At 35.7% G+C, this 26,097-nt stretch overlaps 2 protein-coding genes across 4 annotated transcripts in view; one reads left to right on the forward strand and one right to left on the reverse strand.

Annotated features, from left to right (window-relative positions):
• Nucleotides 1-13,347, forward strand: part of LOC113050198 (protein CBFA2T2-like) — a 30,407-nt gene extending 17,060 nt beyond the window's left edge. For 2 of the 3 annotated variants that reach the window (XM_026212958.1, XM_026212960.1), the window contains exons 2-11: nt 3,266-3,409; nt 4,221-4,462; nt 4,554-4,643; nt 7,253-7,434; nt 8,205-8,443; nt 8,524-8,609; nt 9,457-9,664; nt 10,725-10,793; nt 10,973-11,163; nt 12,483-13,347. In XM_026212958.1, coding sequence (XP_026068743.1) covers nt 3,266-3,409; nt 4,221-4,462; nt 4,554-4,643; nt 7,253-7,434; nt 8,205-8,443; nt 8,524-8,609; nt 9,457-9,664; nt 10,725-10,793; nt 10,973-11,163; nt 12,483-12,740 — 1,709 coding nt within the window. In that variant the 3' untranslated portion in view covers nt 12,741-13,347. The remainder of the gene's footprint in view (nt 1-3,265; nt 3,410-4,220; nt 4,463-4,553; nt 4,644-7,252; nt 7,435-8,204; nt 8,444-8,523; nt 8,610-9,456; nt 9,665-10,724; nt 10,794-10,972; nt 11,164-12,482) is intronic. The other variant, XM_026212959.1, reaches the window with a different exon arrangement.
• Nucleotides 13,348-18,020: 4,673 nt separating this feature from the next.
• LOC113050200 (N-terminal EF-hand calcium-binding protein 1) overlaps nt 18,021-26,097 on the reverse strand; it is a 32,709-nt gene continuing 24,632 nt past the window's right edge. The window contains exons 7-13 of the mRNA XM_026212961.1: nt 22,671-22,792; nt 21,467-21,546; nt 21,318-21,371; nt 20,704-20,816; nt 19,774-19,851; nt 18,230-18,321; nt 18,021-18,060 (exon numbers count right to left, since the gene is read on the reverse strand). Coding sequence (XP_026068746.1) covers nt 18,032-18,060; nt 18,230-18,321; nt 19,774-19,851; nt 20,704-20,816; nt 21,318-21,371; nt 21,467-21,546; nt 22,671-22,792 — 568 coding nt within the window. The 3' untranslated portion in view covers nt 18,021-18,031. The remainder of the gene's footprint in view (nt 18,061-18,229; nt 18,322-19,773; nt 19,852-20,703; nt 20,817-21,317; nt 21,372-21,466; nt 21,547-22,670; nt 22,793-26,097) is intronic.

A 26,097-nucleotide genomic window follows, 5' to 3' on the forward strand; every position in this document is an offset into this window, starting at 1 on the left:
ACCAAACGGTGCTTGATGTTTCATTATAGCTAAGGTGAGATACAAACTTGCAATTCTGAGAAAAAAAAGTAAATTAAAAATGCCTTTTTCCATATACTAGTTATTAATTTCTCTGATTAAATATGTTAAATAGCATGCATTTTAAGGTTTCTGGACATCATGAGATATTGTTTAATAATAGCAGTAATGATTTTTCCCGATATGTGACAGGTGGCAGTCAGAGGAAGCTGTGTGTTTGCTGTTAGCAGATCAATATTGATCCGCACAGATATCCTGGAGCTGTGCTAACAGACCTGTGTGCTCTCCCCGATCCACAGCTGTGTGTGTGTGTGTGTGTGTGTGGGTCTCAGGTGGAAAGCAAGGATGTTTCTGCCTCATAGATCTCCAGCAGTTCAGTGACTGATAACCAAAGACTCCACACCTGCCTTGTGTCCCTCAAACCACAAAAGAGGACACATTTAAGAGCTGGAAGTATCTGCAGTTTAAATGCTCTTGATTTTTAGAAGCCTTCGCTTCTTCTTTTCAATTGTGCATCAATATAAATGCATAATATGCAGGGTTATTATCTGGAAATAAATAAATAAATGCAATTATTAAAAGTTTTGTTAACTGAAATAAAATTAAATATAATTATTAGATGAAAAACTACTTCTAAACTAAAATTAGGACTGTTTCCAGGGCACAAAAGTTAAAGCACAAAATAAATGAATACAAATTAAATGTAAAAATAAAGTAAACGTAATATTTTAAAACATAGTATTAATAAAAATTATAAAAGCGCATAAAATATTATTTTTAACAAATGAAAATGTAAGAAATTTATAAAAAGTATAATATTATATCAATAATTCAAAAATAATATTGGTGCATGAAACCAGGACAGCCATTATAATGCCAGTTTACGCAATTAATAGTATTTAAATTCAATGCAATTTAATAATATGCATGCACAATTTCTCAAGTGGTATGAACGGTTATTTTTCACAACATTTACACATACACACACGAACAAAAAAACATAGAAAATTTAATTTGTTAACTTCATAATCTAAAAATGATCCATCTAGCCGATATATTAATTTATATGAATTAACAACAAACCTGATTCCAATCTGAGTCATAAACTTTAATATTTTTTTTAACCCTTATTACCAAAACATAGCTTGACTAGCAGCACAGTGTCTTGTGTAAAGTCGCTAGTGTTGTTTAAGCTGTAGTTCTCCGCAGGTGTGATGCTAATCTCTGCTAACAGACGGTGGATACGAGGGTTTGTGTACATCCTATGGTGTGGCACAAACTCAAATGGCTGGGCTTCCTGTTTCTCCCAGTCCTTCCCACATTCTACTTCCTGCCTCCTAGGAAGGAACCAGGTGTACATGCAAAGAAGAAAAAAAAACTGGCATATGATTTTTCAGTCAGGCATTAAGAGGGGCAGCCTGAAGGACCCGGAGCGGGGCTCAGGTGCGCTCGCAAACCACAAGATCTTTGTCTATGTGTGTCGCACCTGTGACTGCGCCGCATTCGATTAGATGCAATCTCTCGGTTAAAGCACATGAGAACGAGATTCCTAGAAATACATGAAACCATGAAATATATTGATATGCCCCTCAAACAATGATTTGAAATATACGGAGGGCCAAACTTGCAGAAATATGTCATAAACACATAAATTGAATTAAATATGTTCCTATTTGTTTGTTTCTATATTTTATATATCAAATGTATCATTTTTAAATATTTGATATTTTACACTGCAGGTTTTTTCCTCCATAGAAACACGGTTTGTCTTATTTATTATATTTTTTGTGATTTATTTTATTTAATGCAGTGCACTGCTGTGTCATTTTAGTATCATTAATATACTATCATCATTTTTGTTAAATATATATATATATATATATATATATATATATATATATATATATATTTTTTTTTTTTTTTGATGTTTTCACTTTAATTTTGGTTAAAGTTTTATAAATAAACCAATATATATATATATATATATATATATATATATATATATATATATATATATATATATATATATATATATATATATATATATATATATATATATATATATATATATATATATATATATAAAATATATATATAAAATTTGTCCATAGTTTTTTATTATTATTTTTGGTTTATTTATTTTTAGTACTTCAAGTTAAATCATAAAATATATTAGTATTAGTATTTGTTTTTTTGAGTTTCAGTTATAGTTAATAATAACAACCCTTGCGCACAACTCAAAAACATAAACAAATAGAGACATAATCGAATTATATAAACAAAGAAATAGCAGCATATTAACTATAAAATGCATTGAATCAGTTCACTCAGGTTTGACGAACTCGTCTGTTTATCTCGACTGGAATGAGACGTAGAAATGAAGCGCTATAACAATCCCATTAAAAGCTGCTTTACTCTTCATTGTTAAGTGGAGAGGCCCGTTTTAAAACTATACGGCGAGAAACGCATTCACTGCATTAGTTTCCCATGAATAAACATTACACAAAACAGGCTTTTCACCCGGAGAAGCGCTGTCCGTCTGTGAAGAGTCGTCTGGTGAGAAGCGTTTCATGACCTTTGACAACTCGATCTGTGTGGGTCTATTAGCCGTCTTTGTAAAAGCATTTCCAGCGGTCTGATAGACTCCAAATGAGGCCGATGGCTTCTCTCACGGCTCTTGTAGAACAATAGCGCCTCTGATCTACGACTTTTGGGCCTGGTGCTCTATTCAAAGGCAGAAAGTATGCGTTTAGCCCTTAGCGAGCGTGAAATGCCCGATTCTCCTTTCTTAAGCGAGAGCAATGATCACCCTTTCTTTCTGCCGAGGACAAAACCTGGTTCATTTGCACTTCAGCCCGTCGGGACGCCACGGTTATTAAACAGGGGCAGAAACATCTGGTGTGCAGCAGAAAGGATGATGGGTTTAGTTAGGATGCAAGGGCTTGGAAATGCATGCTGCTTTAAGAGGTTTGGCCTCTGGAATTGGATGAAACGTGCATATCAATTGCACATCAATGCATGAGACACAATGACGACATTTGTGTTTGCATCGTTTGCACTGGTGCTTCTGGGAATGCTTTGGATGCAAATGCAAGATGAATGCGGTTAAGAAATGATTGCATGGTGCAATCATGAGATGTTCTGCTGCCTCTAATCTGCAGCTCTTTATTGGGTTTTAATGGAAATCTTTGCAACGTTCGTGATTAGGATCACTGTCAATCTCAAACTCAATCTGTCTGGTTTTCAGACAGTGCAGAGAAGAACGTTCCTGCCATGCCCGGTTCCCCAGTGGATGGAAAGACTCATTCCAGACCAACCGTCTCCATCATGCCTCCTCTACCCTCCATCAACCCCAGCGGACCTCGACCAGCAGCCTTCTCCACCACAGCATGTGAGACCCGCACACAACACTGCATTCAAACATGCATGTGACATCGGCACTGCATTGTGTCCCATAGGATGACAAACTACCATTTCTGCAGTATGCATACTATGCACAGGATTATATGCATGGAATACCTGAGTTAGCCATTGCATTTGTCAGCATTTGCAGTATGCAGTGTACTTGAATTGACCTTCCATCACCAGTGTGACTGATAAATCAAAAGTGATTACAGATGGATTTAATGCAGTCATGTGACACCATTGTAGCACTAGTTGTTTATACTGAAAAGTAATCAGTTGTTTAAAATCCTAATGGTGAGTTTTTACTTTTTACTGTAAAAAAAGATGCAATTTAGTTAATGCATACACAAACATGTATTCTCTGTGCACTGACCACCAAAATGATCTATTTGTCAAAAATGCAATTGAAAACAAACACAGATGTCTTAATATTAGCAAAGACTCTTTCACCAGCAAAGTACACACAGTGCTTTAAATGCATAGTAGCCTAGTGCATTTACATTTCATTATTAAGCATGCATTTGCATGCAAAACAACTTACTTTGAAGAAAAAAAGGCATTAACCCTTCAGGTGCAATGAAGCGCAGCGACAAAGTACAAAGGAAAACCAGAACAAAAGTTTAAAGTGAAAAGATTGTTTTTGCTAAAACAGAGAGTCGTTATTTAGTCTTCATATATTATTATAGCCATAAACGCAAGACTTCAGGACACTGTATGTGGTTGAAAACAGAGGTATTAACATCAACTATTGAAACATATTTGCAGATCATCGCTTACCACATTCTCTGTTTCTGCAGTGACTAATGGGATCAATCATTCTCCGCCGATGCTCAACGCCATTCCCTCGCCGCCTCAGCGCTACAGCAACGGCCCTTCATCATCATCTTCCTCTTCTCTGGCCAATCAGCAGCTTCCAGCCACCTGCGGCGCGCGACAGCTGAGCAAACTCAAGCGCTTCCTCACAACCCTGCAGCAGTTCGGCAACGACATCTCGCCCGAGATCGGAGAGAGCGTCCGAAACCTGGTGCTGGCGCTGGTGGTGCGTCTCTCTCTCTCACACACTCGCCTTCCACGAGCACCGATCGCTCAAATGTGAAGCAGAGATAACTAGCCATGTGTTTCTCCCACAGAACTCCACCGTCACCATCGAAGAGTTTCACTCCAGACTGCAAGAAGCTACAAACTTCCCCTTGAGGCCCTTCGTCATTCCCTTCCTGAAGGTAAACGGCCAATAACACAATGGTGGAGCTAAAAAACTGCCAGGGTTATTATGGTTAATAAAAACTAAAACTATTAACACAGTATTGAAACAAACTAAAATAAAATGCTAATTAAAAAAAACATATAGGAAATTGGGTTAAAATAGTAAATTGGGGAAAAGAGGGAAATATTCAAAATTAAAAAATGTAAATAAAAAAAGCTAGAACTGAACTTAACATGAATTGAACATAAAAAGAAAAAAATATTGTAAATATATAAATGAATAAAAAAAAACATAACTATTGAAAATATTTATAAAAATGAAAAACAAAAATGTTGATTTGGGGATTTTAGTGAATACCTGAAAATATATTTAGGATGAAACTGATGTAAATCTGCTTGAATTAGATGATTTTAACTTAAAATATTAACACATTTTTGTTGAATTGAAACAAATGAAATAAAATGCAAAAAATAAAAATAAATAATAATAATAGAAAATTTGCATAAAATAGTAAATAGGCGAAAAAGTTAATATTCGAGATTAAAATATATATAAAACAATTCAAATAAAAAAGGTAGAACTAAACTTAACATGAATTTAACATAAAAAGAAAAAAATATATTAAAATATTTTTTTACATTTTTTAAAAATAATAATTGTATAACTATTGAAAATATTTATAAAAATGAAAAACATGCAGAAATATGTTGATTCAGGATGAAAAGCTGCTCGAATTAGATGATTTTTACTTAAACTACTAACACATTTTCGTTGAATTGAAATAAACCTGAATAAAGCTAAAATATTATTGAAAAACAACTAGTTGCATTAAATTACTAACTGGAAATGAATAAAAGCTAGAACTGAAGTTTTAAAAAAAAATGGAGCCTAAATAGTAATATTTAAATCTTAAAATATATACTGACATTATGTTGATTTGGTGATATTAGTCAATCCCTGAAACGGATGCGAAGCTGATTAAACTCAATGACAGGAGGAAGGTGAGCTGTCTTGTGTTCTCTTTGGTGATTTATAGAGCAGACTGAGACTTCCCAGAATCCCAGTTGGTCGGAAGTGTGAAACAGGACTATAAACCGTTGCAGGTTTTTACAGGGCTGCGCTGCATATGGAGCTCAGCAGCGGTTAACACAGTCGAGACGAAAAACTGCCTGCGCAAAATATGAGATCGTGAATGACAGACGGCATGTGTGAGAGGAGGACTGAGTTAATCATGCACAGAAGTGTTTGTCACACTGGTAATAAAAGCTAACGAGAATCTTCTCCTGGTTTAGATAATGTCTTCCAGGCCACTTTCTTCAGGTGTCGTGTTTAATATATTCTGTGACATCTGAATTGTTTTGATTAACCCCACTAATGTTGTTTGATTCACAAACGAATCATTCTTTCGATGTGGTTCTTTTCAACGATTCAGTCAAACCAATTTATGAATCACTTGACTGTAAGAAAACTGTGGATTGAAATATTCAAAGCATAAATGCAACACATTTTTTGGAGCTCTTGCTAAATCTATGTGGAGAAATATAGGGTTATTAGTGTTAACTGCAACTAAAATTGATTTTAAAACTAAAATAAAAACTATAAATATAAGATTGAAAACGTAAAAAAAATAGAGAAATTTATTTGAAAAAGAACTGAAATAAATTTAAGATGAAGTGCTAAAATAACTTTGACTAAAACTTTAATAAAATTTAAATAGTAATATTAAATAAATTCTAATAAGATTGAAAATATAAAACAAAAGCATTAAAGCAGCTTGATATAAATACAATTAAAACTTTGAATGAAACTAAACATTTTATAAAAAATAAAATGAAACTAAAAAGCCATATTTAATAATAATAATAATAATAATAATAATAATGAAGAAGAAAAAGGAACATATCAAACTTGCTAAACTTTAAAATAAAATACAAACCAAGCTAATTTTAAATATAGGCAAATTAATTATATAAATAATACTAAAATAACATTTAAAGAGGCTCATTTACAATGAAAACATCATAATCAGTCAAATAAAACCCATTTATTACATATGATATGATTTAATTCAAAGCGCAGTGATATGAGGGGCATTTGTCCCTTTTTATTGACTGGAAATGCATAAAATTTAGCAATGTTTAATCATTTTTGAGTGACAGCTTTAACAAATCACTAAATCATCATTTTAAAAAACTGATTCAACTGAGCAAAAATAAGATGAGCATGTTTTACTGAGCAAGTATTTTCCCCTTGTGTCTGATATTCTTCACATTAGGAATCAGACTCACATGCTCATCTGGGTTGTTTCCATCCTCCCGAGGCTGAAGTGTTTTCATATGAGAGATTTATTGACTATTTTGATGAGATGTCGGTGTAAACCGCTGTAAAGGCGAGCAGAACGTGCAGTGATGCTGAACAGACGTCTCGGGAGAGATCTGCTTTGAGTTTGCACGCTCGCCACGGCTCCTCCGAGTCTGTCCGGGAATGACTTTTATCTCCGCTCTTATCGGGAAGAATGACAAAAATGTGCTGGACAGACTTTAAGAGAACCCCTGCAAAGTGTGTGTGATCGCTGGCAGTGTGGCGTTCAGCTGATGTTTGTTCATCGCAGTGTTTCTTCTTCAGGCGAACCTGCCCTTGCTGCAGAGGGAGCTTCTGCACTGCGCTCGAGCCGCCAAACAGACTCCAGCGCAGTATCTGTCCCAACACGAACACCTCCTGCTCAGCACCAGCGTCCCGTCGCCAGCAGACTCCACCGAACTCCTGCTGGAGCCCAGCGAGAGCAGCAAACACCACAGTCCTAACAGGTACGAGCACGACAGATGTGACCCTGGAGCAAGGATCAGTTTTGGGAAACTGAGATGTATGGATCATGTCAAAGCTGAATGAATGTCGTTCTATTGATGCATGGTTTGTTAGGATCGGACAATATTTGGCTGAGATTCAACTATATGAAAAACTAGAATTGAGGGTGCTAAAAAAAAACTAAATATTGAGAAAATCACCTTTAAAGTTGTTCTTAGCAATGCATACTACTAATCAAAAATTACGTTTTGATATATTTAGAGTAGGAAATGTACAAAATATCTTCATGGAACAGGATCTTTACTTAATATCCTAATGATTTTTGGCATTGTAGGGTTAGCCCTAACCCTAACCCTAATTGTAAAAAAATTAAGACAGAAATACATTACAGTTGTAAATTACAGTAAACATTATTGTTAAAACGATTACAAATTTAGTTAATTTAAGCTGTAATAAAATAAAATATACATATTAGATGGAATACTTGAACTAGATGAAAAGTAAAAAAGTTTGTTTTTGCAACTAACTGAACTAAAATTAATAACAGGAAACGAATAAATCATGAACTAAAACTGAAAAAAAAAAAAATTATATATAAAAAAAAAATTATAACATACTTTGATATATATAACATGGCACTAAATGGTTACCATTTTTATATACCTTGGTATTTATTGTAAGTTGTTTCAAATAAACCCTGTTATTGTCATTGTACATGTCCAACAGTGTTATTAGGAATTGTTTCTTATTTATTTTTTATGATTTACTGCAGAAGTAAAGAGAATGGTTTCCACGAGCGTCCTCCCGCATCCCTAGAGCCTCCTGCCAAGAGGATCTGCACCATTAGCCCCGCCCCCCGACACAGCCCCGCCCACCCGCTACAGCTCCCCGCCCACATCCACCCGACTCCGCCCCCTCTGCAGCACTACGCGCTGGATGACATCAGCACACCTCACCTGTACAGAGAGCCACAGCGGATCCTGGAGCTGAAGGAGCGACCGCGGCTGACAGGTAACACACACAATATGAGCAGAAAGACTCGACTGTTTCTGAAGTGCGGAAGATCTGACGTGTTTCGTGGATGTTTTTAGGCAGTAACGGAGGCTATCGTGAGGAACCTGTAGACCACAGACTGACAGACAGAGAGTGGGCTGAAGAATGGAGGCATCTGGATCATGTAAGACTGCAAAACCTGGCTTGTATATCACCAGAAAATCATGAATAATAATAATAAAAATATACTATTATGATATTTTTATGTTATTATGTTTAGGTTTTATTTTTATATTTTGGTTATGGTTTATAAAAAAAAAAAAAAAAAAAAAAAAAAAATTATATATATATATATATATATATATATATATATATATATATATATATATATATATATATATATATATATATATATACATATATACATATATATATCAACAACAACAGATAATACATGACTTTTTAGTCAAATCTGTTTAATTAATTTAAATTTTTCAAATGAAAGATCTTATATTTTTTAATTCACACATAACATTATTTTTAATATTATAGTAGCTAAATTAAAGCAATAAGCCCCAAGAAGCCGTGGTTTACAGTGAATTTATAACAGTTATAGGGCATTGTTTAAAATAAACCCTTAGCTGTTTCAAAGTCACTGTAAACCACAGCTTCACGGGGATTATTGCTTTTATAAAACGGTTATTCCATATACGTGCTAAGGCTTCACAAAATAAAACAGAGCAAATAAAGTGTAATGATAAGAATAAAAAGATTCCGTCAAACGTAACAATGTAGCTCCTCAGAAACAGTTGTGGTTGCTACAAAGTGGTTGCCGAGCAACAACAGACGTAAACAAAGGTGTATGTTAATAGAGTGAATTAGAACAGCTTCGAAAGTGGCTCAGCCAATCAGAATCAAGGACCGGAACTAATTGTTTTATAGAAGTGTGTAATGTGTGTTTAAGTTATTATAATTTTTTTGTCTATTGTGAATTTGTGCTCTGAGTGTTTCTACGGTGTCTCTGGTCGTAGGTGCTGAACTGTATTGTGGACATGGTGGAGAAGACGCGGCGTTCGGTGAGCGTTCTGCGGCGCTGTCAGGAGTCCGATCGAGACGAGCTCAATTACTGGAGACGACGATCTAACTCAAACGACGAGGGACGCAAGAACGGATCGGCCGCAGGGAACGTACCGTTCAGCAAGACACACAGCCCTCGTTCAGCCGAGGGAGTCAGCGCAGGTCAGGAGCTCAGAATCATGATCTAACTTTCACCTTTCTTGCTGCAGACATTTTTATTTTCGTAGACTTTGAGTTAATTTTTCAGCGTTTTAGACCGGGAAAAAAAAAAAGTTTAGAAATTGTAAACATCGCTACTTAATCAAATTCTGACTTTTATGGCAGTCACTATATGACCACAAAAGAAAAAGAAAATTTGGAATTGATTTGTAAAAGCTAAATTGTTTTAAATAAAAAGAGTCACACTTGTGTTGTTCGTGGTTATGAAATGAATGGGAAATGTGTAAAAATATGAAAATACAAAAAAAAAAATTTGCTTGCAATATACAAATCATTCACAATGTAGGAAAAAAGTGCACAGCAATAAAGGGGTGACACAAATAAGAGTAATTACTAATTTAAGAGTGCAAAACAGAACAGAATTAAAAAATTTGATTTAAAGGCATTGACTCAGAAAATATAACAGAAAAATATTAGAATAAATTTTTATGTATTATTTTCAATTGGAAAAATTTATCATAATCATTGCATAAATATTAAATATTACCATGGAATCTCTCAAAATACAAAAGCTAAAATATTATCGAACAAAAAATAAATTACATTAAATTCACTGAAAATAAAAATAAAAATCTATTGCCACGAGCATTCTTTGAAAATAAACTCGTACAGGTTTAGAACAGTATGAGAGTAATTAATGACAGAATTTAAATTTTTGTGTGTGGTACCGTCCCTTTAAGTGTGTTTTAGATACAACTAACAGACGAAGTCTTGTGTGTGTGTGTGTGTGTGTGTGTGTGAGTGTGTGTGTGTGTGTGTGTGTGTGTGAGTGTGTGAGAGAGAGAGAGAGAGAGCCTGCTGATGGAGCAGGTGTTGTGTATTTGGGTCCAGGCTGAGAGAATATCGTCTCAAGCGCCGAGGTCTGGCCGTGTTCCTCACAACCATCTGTGACCAAACGCTGCCCAAAACTCTCCAAGCAGCTCGCGTGCCTCTATATCCGTCCCTCCTGCAAAGTGTTTCAGTGCTAATTCACTCCTAATATATTTGTTTTTGTGTCCCGCAGACTCTCAGAGGGATCTTCCCCTGCGCTCCGGCTCTGGATATGTGCCTGATGAGATATGGAGGAAAGCCGGTAAGAGCAGCGACCCAGATGCACCCTGGGAAACCTGTTTTCTCCCCTACCACCTGTTCATCACGCTAGTTTCTCATTAATCACACTTTCAGACTCAAAGCTCTTTGCTGGATGTTTTATTGCAAGGAAATAGCGTGCACGAAACAGAACGTTGATGCATGTGTGGTTTGATTGTGCAGAGGAAGCGGTGAACGAGGTCAAGCGTCAGGCGATGGACGAGGTGCAGAAGGCCGTCGCCGAGGCCGAGCAGAAAGCCTTTGAGATGATCACCGCCGAGAGAGCCAAGATGGAGAAAACCCTCGCCGAGGCCAAGAGGAAGGCCACCGAAGACGCCATACAGGTCATCAACGAGCAGGAGGACTCCAGCGAGGTGAGCCTGATGCTGCATGCACTGATATACCAATGCATCATGAATATTTAAATCGGGTCATCTTTTCTGCCTTCGCTTTTATGCAAATGAGGCTCATTATAATGCAAACATTCACCTGACTGAATCAAGATTCGGTTCTTTTTAAATCTAAACTGTGTGCTTGAACATCACAGAAAGTGTATGCAAATAACAAATAGCACTATTAGAAGACACACAATAAAAAAATGTATATACAAACAATAAAATAACCAAATTTGGGGTTTTTAAGTTAAGACTTTTTTGTTCACCAAAGCTCCAATTATTTGATCAAAGTTACAATAATAACTTTTAAAAATGTGAAATATTATTATAATTTCAAACAGCTGTTTTCTATGTGAATGTGTGTTAAAGTGTAATTTATTTCTGTGATGCACAGCTGTATTTTCAGCATCATTCCTCAAGCCTTCAGAGTCACATGATCTTCAGAAATCATGAAAACATGCTGATTTGCTGCTGAAAGCACATTAATTATCAATGTTGTAAATGTTGTGCTGCACAATATTTGTGTGGAAATTGTGAAGCATTTGATCTTTAGAAACTTTAGAAAGAACAGCATTTATTTTAGATTTGAGAATTCATTTGAGAAATCGTTTTCATCTCTGGTTTATGCAGGTGTGTTATCGCCTGTGAGTTTATTAAAAGTTTCCATTTTGATCAATTTAGTGCATCTAAAAGTATTAATTTTTTCAACAGTAGCATGCATACCATGGTATTAACTGATTTACCTACGAGTACCATGCTACTACTAAACATATGTATGTAATTTTTACTATTAAGGTCAGTCACATTAAATGTGTCCCTGGAGCACAAAAGCAGTCTTGAGTCGCTGGGGTATATTTGTAACAATAGCCAAAAATACATTATAAGTGTAAAAATTACTGATTTTTATCTTATGCCAAAAATCATTAGGATATTACGTAAAGATCATGTTCCGTGAAGATATTTTGTAAATTTCCTTCCGTAAATATATCAAAACTTAGTATTACTATGCACTGCTAAGAACTTAATTCGAGCAACATTAAACTTGATTTTCTCAATATTTAGATTTTTTCGCACCCTCAGATTCCGGATTTCCAATAGTTGTATCTCAGACAAATATTTTCCGATCCTAACAAACCACACATCAATTGAAATCAAATTTATTCAGCTTGCATACGATGCAAAAATTGACCCCTGTGACTTTAATGCATGTTTGCTTCAATGCATCCTTTGCTGATGAAACATCCTTCTGGAAGTGTCAGTGTAATGTTTCTGTGTCTAAAGCTGTCTCTGGTCCTCAGTGCTGCTGGAACTGCGGTCGGAAAGCGAGCGAGACGTGCAGCGGCTGTAATGCGGCGAGATACTGCGGCTCCTTCTGTCAACACAAGGACTGGGAGCGACACCATCTCATCTGCAGCCCGGGGCTCCAGGCGCAGCCCAAATCCATCTCACGCGTCCTGGCCAAAGCCATCCCGAGTCCCAGCCTGGAGAAAACCTCCAGAGCGTCCACCCCAGCCACCCCAGTGTCCTCCTCCACACCGGACACCGGCGGACACTGAGAGGGTTTTGACCGCCGGACGTTCAGACACACTTATGGACAGAGGGACGTGTTTTTAGCACTGCTCTGCGTGACTCAGCTTGCTTATTTGATGCAAACCTGATCTGTTTTACCCGCACAAACTGTTGTCAGTGATTCGTGAGCATGTGTCTGTAAATACAATATCAGAGCAATATAAACGTGATGGATTGACCAATGCTGTGACCTGTTGATGTCTATCATTATTATCGGACGGTGTTCTCAGAGTTGCCACAGAGAATGAGTGTGTGTTAAACACTGATCACATACAATCAACAGATGAATGCAACCAAACCTGCTCTGTTCGTATCCACATGCAAAGCTCTGCCATCTCAGGAGGATGTTCTATGTAAAGAATTTTATTTTGTCGAGTCGAGGTGTTTCTTTTCTTTGATTTCCTCGTCGGCGTCTTCAGCCGCCTTCGTTTCGTACGGTACACCACATGTCGATTTATTTTTTTTATTATAAGAATGTGTTAAAATATAACGGTGCAAGAGAATGTTTATTTTGTGAGCTATTCTTTTCTTTTCTTCAAGGATTCTTAAATGTTGTTATGAAGTAGATATTAAAAAATAAAGACATTAACGTGAGCTCAGGCTTCGACGATTGTTTTTGGATTCAATCAAGTCATGGAGGTTTTACTCTATTTTGTAGAATAATAAGATTTTAAAAAGTTAAAGTTGGGAAAAAAGAAGAAATGCATTATCACAAGTTTACTTTATAATTAATTTGATAATCCATCTTTTTAATTATAATTATAAGGTGCATAGTTATTGCACCGACTCTATGTATATTGTTATAGATTAAAAAGGTTTGAGAACATTTAAAAAAAAAACATTTTTTATTTTTTATTTAATTGTTTAAAATATTTTACAAATTATATATGATATATAAATTATACACATGTATTATTATCATTATTTAAATAATTTATTACTACATAAATTAATCACTATGTCCACAAATAAAAAAAAATTAACAAATATACAGTGTGACATCCAACATAAAACACATTTTCAGCATTAAACATCAAAACTGAGGGGAATAAATCACAAATGTTAATTTTCAGATGAGAAGACTATTATTAAGAGCAATTCAAAGGTTGACCTCTGTGGTCGAGATGAAAATGAAATCTCTTCGTAAAAGTGAGTTTTTATGGAAGATGACAAGCGCTTTTCCACCTTTCACCACTAGATGGCAGAAACACACTGATTTGATCAGCTTCAGTCACCCTACACAAGGAACCCACTGCAGATTTGTGGCCAACTGTAGCTGGATATATGGATTAAAAACCATAGACTGAATATAAAAGGATGTGCTTGGAGCAAAAGACCCCTAAAGGTTTTATAATGCAGATAAAGAACCAATAAATGATAGTGATATTTCACACATTTATCTACATTTTTGTTGGAGCATGCATCACTTTTCATATTCACAACTCTTTTTTTATGCACCATCAAGTAGTTTTGATCACAGCTGGTCTTCAATCTTCAAATTTCATTCTTTTTTTTTTTTTTTTTTTTTTTTTGTTTGTTGGGAAAAGCAAAACAAATCCTAGATTTGACTTTTGAATCATAAAGCTTGGTTTTACCATCACTTTGCATTTTTAGTTCTTGAAATGCAACCCACGTTGAGCTTTTGTTTTGTAGTTTGAACATAATGATTTCTGAGAGAACTGATGAGCAGATTCCCTTATGCTTTGATGCTTTGGAGGTTTAAACATGAACGTTAATGAAGACAGACAGCGTGGGTTAGACATTCATCACATGCAGATGTGTGTGTGTGTGTGTGTGTGTGTGTTCCATCTTCAACATCTCCTCTGTCATCACTACCATGTAATAAAGCTGCTTGACATTTAACAGTGTTTCGGAACAACACGACATGATTAAACACATCGATGACGGTAACGAGCACAAAAACCAGCCAGAAATAACATCTGAATTGAAATCATAATGTTATCGCTTCAGCACGCACTTCTGCCTTGGATTTATTTGTCCTTCTCAGCGAATTGGCACGACAGAAAACCCTGTTCAGTTCTTAATCAAACACAAAGCAAAAATCTGATCGCACACAGACTGCGGGTTGAAAAAAGTCACATTAAAGGGTTAGTTCACCCTCCGTTTATCTTCTGAACACAGTTTAAGATATTTTAGATTTAGTCCGAGAGCTCTCAGTCCCTCCATTGAAGCTGTGTGTACGGTCTACTGTCCATGTCCAGAAAGGTAAGAAAAACATCATCAAAGTAGTCCATGTGACATCAGAGGGTCATTTAGAATATTTTGAAGCATCAAAAATACATTTTGTTCCAAAGATAGCAAAAACGACGACTTTATTCAGCATTGTCTTCTCTTCCGTGTCTATCGTGAGAGAGAGTTCAAAACAAAGCAGTTTGTGATCTCCAGTTTGCGAACGATTCATTCGATGTAACCGGATCTTTTTGAACCAGTTCACCAAATCGAACTGAATCGTTTTAAACTGTTCGCATCTCTAATACGCATTAATCCACAAATGACTTAAGCTGTTAACTTATTTAATGTGGCTGACACTCCCTCTGAGTTCAAACAAACCAATATCCCGGAGTAATTCATTGACTCAAACAGTACACTGACTGAACTGCTGTGAAGAGAGAACTGAAGATGAACACCGAGCCGAGTCAGATAACGAACGAACGATTGACTCGTTCACTAGTGAAGAACCGTTTCTGTCAGACGCGTCCGATTCGTGAACCGAGGAGGTGATGATACTGCGCATGTGTGATTGAGCGTGAAGCAGACCGACACACAGAGCGTCTGTACTGAACTGATTCTTTTGGTGATTGATTCTGAACTGATTCTGTGCTAGTGTTATGAGCGCTTGAATCAAGGGCAATCATCGCCAATGACGCCATTACACAAAAGAACCGGTGAACCGTTTTCTTCAACCGGTTTATTGAATCGAACTGTCCGAAAGAACCGGTTCGTGGAAAAGAACCGAACTTCCCATCACTACTGGTGATCCGAAAACAGATGCAACCGGATCTTGACTCGAGAACGACTCAATAGTTAATTCGTTATCTGACTCGGCTCGGTGTTAAATATGGTTATGACTTTTGTTATTAATTTATATTTTATTAAAACCTGCAAAAATATTTCTGTTGACTGATGTAAATAAATAGTTTTCTCAATAATCACACACTTCCTTTCTTCGAACGCTCACAATTTAGTCTTTGTTTTAGTTTTAGTTAACGATAACAACTTCTAAAAACCACCAGAAGAGGGAGACAGAGAGAAAAACATCAATACTAGCATCATGCTTATTTAAGTACTGCACTGTATGTATTTATTTTTGCATATACCATTTTTTGCATATTATGCAGTGTGCATACTTCTTAAGAATTAAAAGTATTATGGAAGTTTGCTCCAAATGTTCATTTTTGGGTGAACTATTCCTTTAACTACTGATCTGTTAAGCATCATCTAATGTGATGCAATTAATGCCATTAAATTCTTCTGGTGTTACTAACATATTCCTGTCATAAATAAGGAAGCAGATATTAGTATTTATTCAAGTGCATGTTTGTTTGCGAGCTTTTTGCAAATTTTTTTAATCACTGTCCAATTACTCTTACTTACGAGAACTTAAAAGTCCCAATTACTGCCTGAACGCTGAACCGTGTGTTTATGAGAGAGCGAAAGGATCTTAACTAATTACTTGAAAAGATGTCACTATAATATTTCTGTATTCTGATATTTCTAGCATGCCGCTTTATATTCATAAATACACAAACACAGTGATCCTAAGAATATTAGTAAGTTTAAAATGGGAGAAGAACAAAACTACACACAAAATACTTGTTCGACTTTTATTTTCATTCAATGCACTAAACCACATAAGGTTAAACAAACTAAAACAAAAAGGTCAAGTTTCAGTTTTTCAGTTAAGATGCATAAATAGTACAACAACGAGCAGGTTTCCATGTTCAATAAATCAGTCAAACCAGGATCTTTGAGTGTCTATGTAACAAAGTAAAGGAGTAGATCACCTGAAAATCATCATTAGCAGATCATTTTGCTAGTGTTACCTTAATTATTTACAAGAACACATGAATTCTTGTTTTTCTTTGTGTTGTTCTGCTCTCAGATTCGCTGTATCTGCAGCTTTGTCACATAACGGAGCAAAATACGCTTTGATTTTCTATACATGCGAGGAATATTACACCCATGCCTGTTAGTGTCGAGTTGAGCACGATTTAGAGCTGATGATTCAGATCCGTTCCATTCATAAGTGTGAATCTGAATTGGATGCTGAATTGAGAATCTACTCAAATGCAATACCAAAGAAATTCAAAATTCAATACAGATATAGGGAAATTAATTTCTTCAATATAAGCTATAAAACATTCATATTTACAGCATTATTTATTCCGTGACATGTAGATAAGATAACTTTTATCAAACCAATTAAAATAATTACCACAAAACTGTACACCAGACAACTTAAAAATAATGATTAGATATAAAAACAAATAATAATGCAAAATAAATATTACCATCAAAATATGAATCTATTGATATATCGTAAATCTGTGAAATTAAGTGTTCATTCACTATAGTCCATAAAAGGAAAAGCAGCTTATTAAATCAAAATTTAAATGCAATTAAATTAATTTCATTTTAATAAAATCTATTTTATTTTAATACAATTAAATAACTCAATAATTAAATATAATGAAAAACATTATTTAAAATAATAATTTTGCATTTATATTAATTTATTAGAATTGTATCTGAATTCAAAATGTAGATAATTTAATTAAATATAAGAAAATAAGAAATAATTAAAGTAAAATCATTTTACAGAACTTATTTGAATTTCTTTCTATTTTCTCTGAATTCAAAATTGTATTAACTAAATATTTAAACATAATAGAATATAGAAATAAAACACTTTTAAAGCATTTAAATTAAATGTATTGGAATTTTCTCTAAATTTAAATAGCTCAATAATTAAACATAATACAATTTTAAATACTTTTACAGAATTCATATCAATTTCTTTACATTTTCTCTGAATTCAAACATTTTTGCTTCCTCTTTGCAAATTTGGATAAATTCTGAATTCAGTTCTGAATGATGCACAACCCCGTGTAACATGTTTTGTTTTCAGTGAACTATCAGACAGACGTTATCAATAAAATGCAACACAAAAAAAGATGATTCATCCAATTTTAAAGGTCTGTTATTAATTCAGAGACACAACAGAGTCATTTTTCAGCAGTGTATTCTCTTGCTGCTGTTAGTTGTTTGTCATGATCCACCAGGACGCTATGAGAAACAAATAGGTACATATTAGTCATAACTTCTCATTAAAGATCAACAGCCAGCACTTTCGGCTCTGGGGTTCGTGTTTCATTCCTTTTGCCTACAGGCTGAGACAGATGCATTCAGCGTTAAACATGCAAACTAATGAATGATGTCGCCCACACGCTCTTACCTGGCATGAGCATCGTGGAGACGATCTCTGGATCCTCCAGCATGTCTATGATGCAGCGCTGGAACATCTTACTTGCGTCAGACTGCAAATAACTGCAGAGAGAGACGACAGACGTCAGGAGAAACAATCCAGCTCACATTATGAGATGTTATAATCATCAGCGTCCTCCAGATGAAAATAGAAGCAAACTTTCATTTATAGGTAAACAATTTCTTTAAGTCTCAGAAATGAAAAAAAAAGAAAATGTGTGGAATGTTTGGAGCCAGAAGCGGTGAAAAAAAAACAGCTTTAAATAAGCAAATTAATTTCCCTTGTGTATGAAATGTGAGTTAATCTCTTTAAGGATTTTTTTTTAATGCATTAAAATCAGGTGCACTGAAACAAATCATCATGTGACACTGAGGACCGGAGCAATGATGCTAAAAATTCAGCTTTGATCATGGAAATAAATTACATTTTACAATATATTAACAGAAAACTTATTTTAAATATGAATAAAATTTCACAATATTACTGTTCTCGCTGTATTTTTGTTCAGTAATAATAAATGTAGTCTTGGTGAGCAGCAGAGACTTCAACAACATTTAAAAAAATCTTACAGATCTCAAACATTTAAAGATCTTTTTTCTTCTTCTTCATATATAGGAAACACAGCATCTATTAAAGCATGCGCGTGCACACACTCCCTCCACAGGAGATAATTACACCTCGGTATTATTCCCTGCCAGTTATAATTTACATTTTTATTTCTGAAATGATGTATTTCTTAAATTAGATGACTCTGTCTTTGAAATCTATGAGCAGATGAGATTCACACACATGTACTTCACAACACCGTCAGGTGAAGCTGCACAAATGAGATTAAGTAACACAAGATGTCACGTGGAACTCTTCTGGATGAGTGTGTGTCACGCTGTGTGTGCTCCTGAAATGTGTGCTATTAGACGAGCCATCTTCTAATCTGAAATGAGTCTCGTTAGAACCTCTGGCTGAAACTCTCGCACACACACACACACACACACACACACACATGCGCGCACACACACACACACACACACACTTATCTAAATATCATAATGAAGAGATACATTATCATTCAAATGTTTGGAATAATTAACATTTTTATGTTTTTGAAGGAAGTCTCTTTTGTTTACCAAGGCTGCATTTATTTGATCAATAATACAGAAAAAATATTTTGAAATATCTTCAAATTTAAAATAAGCGTTTTCTAAGTGAATATATATACAGTATATTAAAATGTAATCCATCCCTCTGATTCATGTCACACAATCCTTTAAAATATACTATCTTTTTAATATGGTAATGAATCATTGTAATATGAGATGTTGCTCCATAATAATTTTGTGAAAGCTTTGATGATTATTATTTTTCAGGATACTTTAATGAATGGAAAGTTCAAGAGAGTAGCATTATAAATGTCTTTACTGCCACTTTTTTATTAGTTGAATACATCCTTGATGACAAAAAGCATTAATTTAATAACACACACACACACACACGCACACATGCACATACACACACACCTCATCCAGGAAATACGGTCCTGCCAGAACTCATAGATGATGTAGCAGCTCTTCTCAGGAAGCTTCTGGATGGAAACACTGAACGAAAAACAGACAGACACACAATCAGTGCAAACATCATCTGATGAGAGCGTTCTGCTACTAAAACTAGTCTTTATATTTTGAGTTTCATACTCCATAAAGCCTCATATTTGATACACACATGTCTAAGTCTCTAAATGATCAACATGATGCAGTTGGGCTCCTCCATGCTTTCTGATTGATAGTTTAGAGTGTTTTATCCAGTCAGAGCTCTTTTAGTGTAATTGTACAAGTGTCCAGCTTCTGCTCTCAAATCTTTATCTGATTGTGATCAAGTAAAGGTCAGAATAAGGTCAGTAATATCTCCAGATGAACTCTTTCTGGACTGAAGCAGCTCAGCTTTACTTGATTCTCCATCAATCATGTTTTAGAGTCTCACATCTGATCCTCAGGATCTTTTGAGGAGCTTTACTTTCACTGTTCCTCAGCGGAGGAATGATCTTCACAAGCCTCCAGAACATCTCACATCTTCTGAGGAGAGTTTATATCTTCAGCTCTCAGTCACTGTGTTATATGTGCGGATCATTTACATCTCATCTCACTGAGACGACGACTGATGTTTATATCATTTCATGTCAGTATCTGTTGTACTGATTTACTGTAGGCTATATTACAAGCATGACAGAAATATAAGAACCTTCACCAAATTGCACTGTTTTTCCTTTACTATATCAGACTATAAGATTGATAAAAAAACAACAAAAACAATTTGATTTTGTCTTCAGTAAACTGTTACATTTCAAATTTACATGTCAGGCTTTCAGGATCACAGTCATTATATTATGATCTATATCTTCATGATAATAACTCAACGTAATAATTTGTGATTTGTGTGTGTGTGTGTCTCACTGGAGGTTGTCGTTCTGATTGGTGGTGGTGTCTGCGTAGGTCTTCAGAGTCTTCTGGAAGTCCTCGAGACCGTTCTCCGTCACGCTCATCTGTCTCTGCACCAGAAGAATGTTCTAGACGAGAAGAGCAACTCATCAACTTATGAATGTTTATGATGAACATCTGCCACCCTCATGTCCTTCTGTGTGATGTAATGGTTTTAAAATGCAATGAAAGTGCATGACGCTGACCCGTTGTGAAAAATAAGCAGTGTTACTTTTACAAGAAAGTTACTTGTAAAAGTAATGAATTAAAAAATTTTCGTTACTTGGTTAATTTTTATGGAAAGTGATGCGTTACGTTGCTTTGCATTAACTTTTAATTCTGGCTTGCTAATATAAAAGCCTTTTAACACCAAAAGTGAAATCAATACACCTCAGGCTTAAATCGTTTTATTAAAAACTTTGCATCACTGCATTTGTAGTAAAATAAAAAATAAAAAAGCATTTCTGCTAATAGTCTATTACTAACACAGTTTAACATGGTGAATTCCTGCATTGTGATGGAGGATCTTGGAGCTTCGACAGATATAAAACACGGACTGGACTTCTGAAGGTGCGGATCGGAGCACTCACTGATTTGTATGTGCTGGCCAGTGTATCTTCTTTTAGCGGCTCCAACTTTGGACTCTTAAAAAGAAACGCAAACTCTAATGAATCTTAACATGCGTGCTCAGAACAGAAAGTTTATTCTGTTTGATGGGATGTTTCAGTGTATTCTTCACCTGACACTCCAGTTTGTCGATGAGCTGCTGTAGTCTGTTGATCTGAGAGCACCAGTGTTCATCTGTATCCACTGTAACACCTGAGACACACCAGCGCTCAGCACACAAACACACTCATCACCAGCAGGGTTGTTCTTGATAACTAAAAATAGCACGACTGTATTCGTCTCTTTTTTACAGACATGACGGGTTTGGACTTAATTGCCTAGAATGTCTGTTTTGTTTTACTTTTGTTATCATACTTGTTGAAGGCATTGACTGACAAGAAGTTTAACCAATCGCATGCCGCCGTTTTACATAATCAACCAATCATGGTGGGACAGAGGGCGGATCTACATCTACAGAAACAGACTAAAGCAATGCAAATATGCGTACAGATACTGTATAAGGACAGAAGGGAGCAAAACAAAGCCGAAACCGACATTTTTGGTAATATGGTCACCATACTAAAAATAAATCTAAAACAAACAAAAACAAAAAAATGTATTTAAAATGAAGCTGTAATAATATATATATATATATATAAGCACAAAAATTATTAACTGGAAATAAATAAGCGTGTGTGTGTGTGTGTGTGTGTGTGTGTGTGTGTCTGCATGTGTGTGTGTGTGTGTGTGCGTGTGTTTTGTGTGAGTATGTGTGTGTGTGTGTGTGTGCATGTGTGTTTTGTGTGAGTATGTGAGTATGTGTGTGTGTGTGTGTGCGTGTGTGTGTGTGTGTGTGTGTCTGTGTGTGTTTTGTGTGAGTGTGTGTGTGTGTGTGCGTGCGCATGTGTGTGTTTTGTGGGAGTGTGTGTGTGTGTGTGCGTGTGCGTGCGCATGTGTGTGTGTTTGTGTGAATATTTGTGTATGTGTTTGTGTGTTTTGTGGGAGTATGTGTGTGTGTGTGTGTGTGTGTGTGTGCATGTGTTTTTTTTGTGTGTGTGTGTGTGTCTGTGTTTTGTGTGAGTGTGTGCGTTTGTGTGAATATTTGTGTATGTGTGTGTGTGTGTGTTTGTGTTTTGTGTGAGTATGTGTGTGTGTGCGTGCGTGCGTGCCCGTGTGTTTGTGTGAATATTTGTGTATGTGTGTGTGTGTGTGTTTTGTGTGAGTATGTGTGTGTGTGTGCATGTGTGTGTGAGTATGTGAGTATGTGTGTGTGTTTTCTGTGAGTATGTGTGTGTGTGTGTGTTTTGTGTGAGTATGTGTGTGTGTGTGTGTGTTACCAGTAGTGAGAATGCCCGAGTACGGATCAGTCGGGGACAGACACATGTTCTTCTGCACTCGACGGCCACATCTTCTGTTGTTCTTCTGTATGACCAGATGCTCCGGGACTTTAACCTCAACCCTGCAGAGAAAAAACAGCATCGGTCCTCTGTCCTCTGGCAGATTTAACAAAGCGCAGCTGCTCAGTGAAAGAACGCGGCGTCTGCACTTCTACATTCACTGTCGAGAACTGATGAGCACAAGAGAATATCACTGAATGAAAATAACCTTGTGAACGCTGTAACCCTGCTGACGGCACACACGAGTCAGAACTCTCTCTCAAGGCTGTTGTTGACCTATATCTGCGACTATCATCACCACAGTCTCCATCAATGTTCCTTTCCAGCGCACATTCCTGATGTAACAGACCAGATTCAGAACATGTGGAAAGGCTAATTCTGCATTTCAGCGGATATCATCTGCATATTGATCTTCAGTTTGAAACTGAAGCTGTGAGAAGTTTTGTCCTGATATACACAGCACTGATACATTTATGAGAGAAGCTGAGTATCCAAGAACAGAACGAGATGTTCAATGCACCAAACACAATTATAAAACTGTCCATGATTTATTATTCTCATTATTTAAATACAGCAAAACTAATTTCTACATAAAAAACGCTTTGAGAAAAAGTACTAACAATCCATCAAGATTTAACTTAAAGGGTTAGTTCGCCCAAAAATGAAAATTATGTCATTAATAAGATTATGGTGTTAAAAATTATCATTCATGCTATAACACTAAAACTAATGGTTTGTCCAATGTAATTGTATGTCCATGTCAAATAAAGAGATAAATAAATAAATAAGATTAAGTAAATCTGGAGTAGTTTACTTTTTATACAACAAACTGGACGCCAGATATAGGTGTCTTTATTAGTGAGCATTAAATCATTCTTTAGACTGATTCACTCAACAACACTGAATCATTTAATGAGTCAAGTGTTAATTTGAATAATTAATTCAACCGATTCGCTGAACAGTGAATCATTCAGGATAAAAAAGTCTCTTAATGAGTCATTCAGCCAATTCGCTCAACAACCATGTCACTGAATCATTAAGTTAACTGATTCTTTTGAAAAAAATGAATCAATTAGAAACTAAACAAGTGCTTTGAGTGAGTCACTGAGTCATTAATTCAACTGATTCACTCAACAACATTGAATCATTTAGAAAGGAAACACATGTCTTTATGAGTCGCTGAATCATTAATTCAACTGATTCTTTCAGTAACACTAAATTGTTCAGAAATGAAACAAGTGCTTTGAGTGAGTTAATTAATTCAACTGATTCAATCAACAACATTGAATTAGTCAATAAAGAGATAAGAGGCTTTAAGAGTGAGTCAGTGAATTATTCATTCATACAATTCACTAATCAACACTGAATCATTCAGTAATGAAACAGGTGTCTTTATGAGTGAGTCATTAAATCAATGATTCAGTTGAATGACTCAAAAACGTGGATTCATTCAGGAACAAAACAGTTACTGTGTGTTGTGAACTGTTCTGCTCTGCTTTTGTTTCTATGCAGTATTATCAAATTATTTAAGTTTGGATAGTTAGCATTAACAAGTTACCCCAAAAATGGCATAATGAATGCTAATTTGTTTGTTCTCCAGGTATTATAGCCCTGTGTGAACGAGGAAGTGAAAGAAGGATCTGAAATCCAGCTCAGCAAGAACAAGAATAAAAATCTGTCAAATGTTTATTAAAAGTCTGTAAAACTGAAGCTGCAACATCAAGAAATGATTCTTATGTTCACCAGGACTGTGATAATCCCAGCTCTCGCTGTTGTTTATGGGTACCGTGCTGAACTGTACAGGCAGTCATGTTATGAAATCGTCCTAATGGGGCTTTTCTGTTTGACTAATGGGAATTACAGTCGGGAGAAATAACAGCAGAAATGTTCTTTCACTTATTGAGTGATTAGTAGCAAACAAGAACAAATGCAGACATTTTCCTGTTGTTCCGTCACATTAAGAGCTCTTTGGAGAATACCGGCGTGTTTCTGTGACAGCTGGTTCGTGAGGAAGAGAATACCCTACAGATAAACAAGACAAATGTGCTTCATCATGAAGAACACATTACATTACTTCTGCTGCTCTCTGTTTTCTGTTTCTCCCTCTTTTTCTTTCCTTCGCTCTCATTGACAAGTGAACATCCCTCGGCGAGCAGAAACTGCACTCTAATGAAAATAAAAGATCTTCAGTCCTTCTCAGCAGCAGCTGTTGTTCACAGAACCTTCTTCGTTCTGAAGAACCTGAACTCTGCGGTTCTATAGGAACACTTTTGGGTTCCCGTGAGGCCACAGGAGAACCAGTTTAAGTTCTAATGGTGTCTAAAGACATACAAGGTTCTTCTAAGCAGGCTTGTTCAAATTCAGGATTGCATAAAAAAAAAAAAAAAACTATTAGATTAGATTGCTGTACATTATTTAGATGAATTAAGATTAGGATGGATGGACGGATGGACAGATGGATGGATGGACGGATGGATGGATGGATGGATGGATGGATGGATGGACAGATGGATGGATGGATGGATGGATGGATGCAGTGTTAATTTCGTTGACTAAATATTTTCGTCATTATTTTCGTCACGAATATATTTTTGCGGACGAAAACGAAACGAAAACTAAAATAGAAGGCACTGATGGAGACTAAAACTATGACTAAATTGATTGACATTATCGTCAACGAATAAAGGACGAGACGAAAATAGACTGTGACGAAAATCAAATCAGCAGACGGGAGTGATGCGAGGAATGAGCAAAAGAACCGGCAAAACAGAACAGACTGCATGAGAGAAGAGAACCAATCAGAGCCTGACTTATTGAGACGTGAAGCGAAGGTTTTCAGTTTTTAAATGAGCTCCCGGGAAGACGGCATTCGAAGAGGTGATGTCTAAAAGAGCGACAAAATGTCCACAGCTCACTTCACGTTTGACAACGAACAAAACAAAACAAGCACGAAAGCACAAAAAAAGTGTAAAGCACGCGGAGCGCTCATTCGTGGCAAGAACACCACCAATTTGAAAAGACATTTACAGACGAGCCACCCGGACATTTTCTCAAATGTAATTTTACAACGATGTTCTTTTGTTTATTGAGCTAAGCAAAATTGGAATAGTGCAGTGCGTAGATGTTATAGCATTAAATATTACGAACTGAAAGTACTGTAAAATAGCCCCTTCTTCAAGTTAGAAGAGAGCACAATACTAATACGTAATATCATGATAAATACATTTGATTAATACTAATGTTTAGTATATTTTATAATGTTCTACTTGTTGACAATATCACAAATATTTCTATATTAGTCATGTGAAACATGAATGTTCACATCCTATCATTATACATACAAATCTAGCAATATTGTAGTATTTAA

Source organism: Carassius auratus, chromosome 31, assembly GCF_003368295.1.
Source record: "Carassius auratus strain Wakin chromosome 31, ASM336829v1, whole genome shotgun sequence".
NCBI lineage: Eukaryota > Metazoa > Chordata > Actinopteri > Cypriniformes > Cyprinidae > Carassius > Carassius auratus.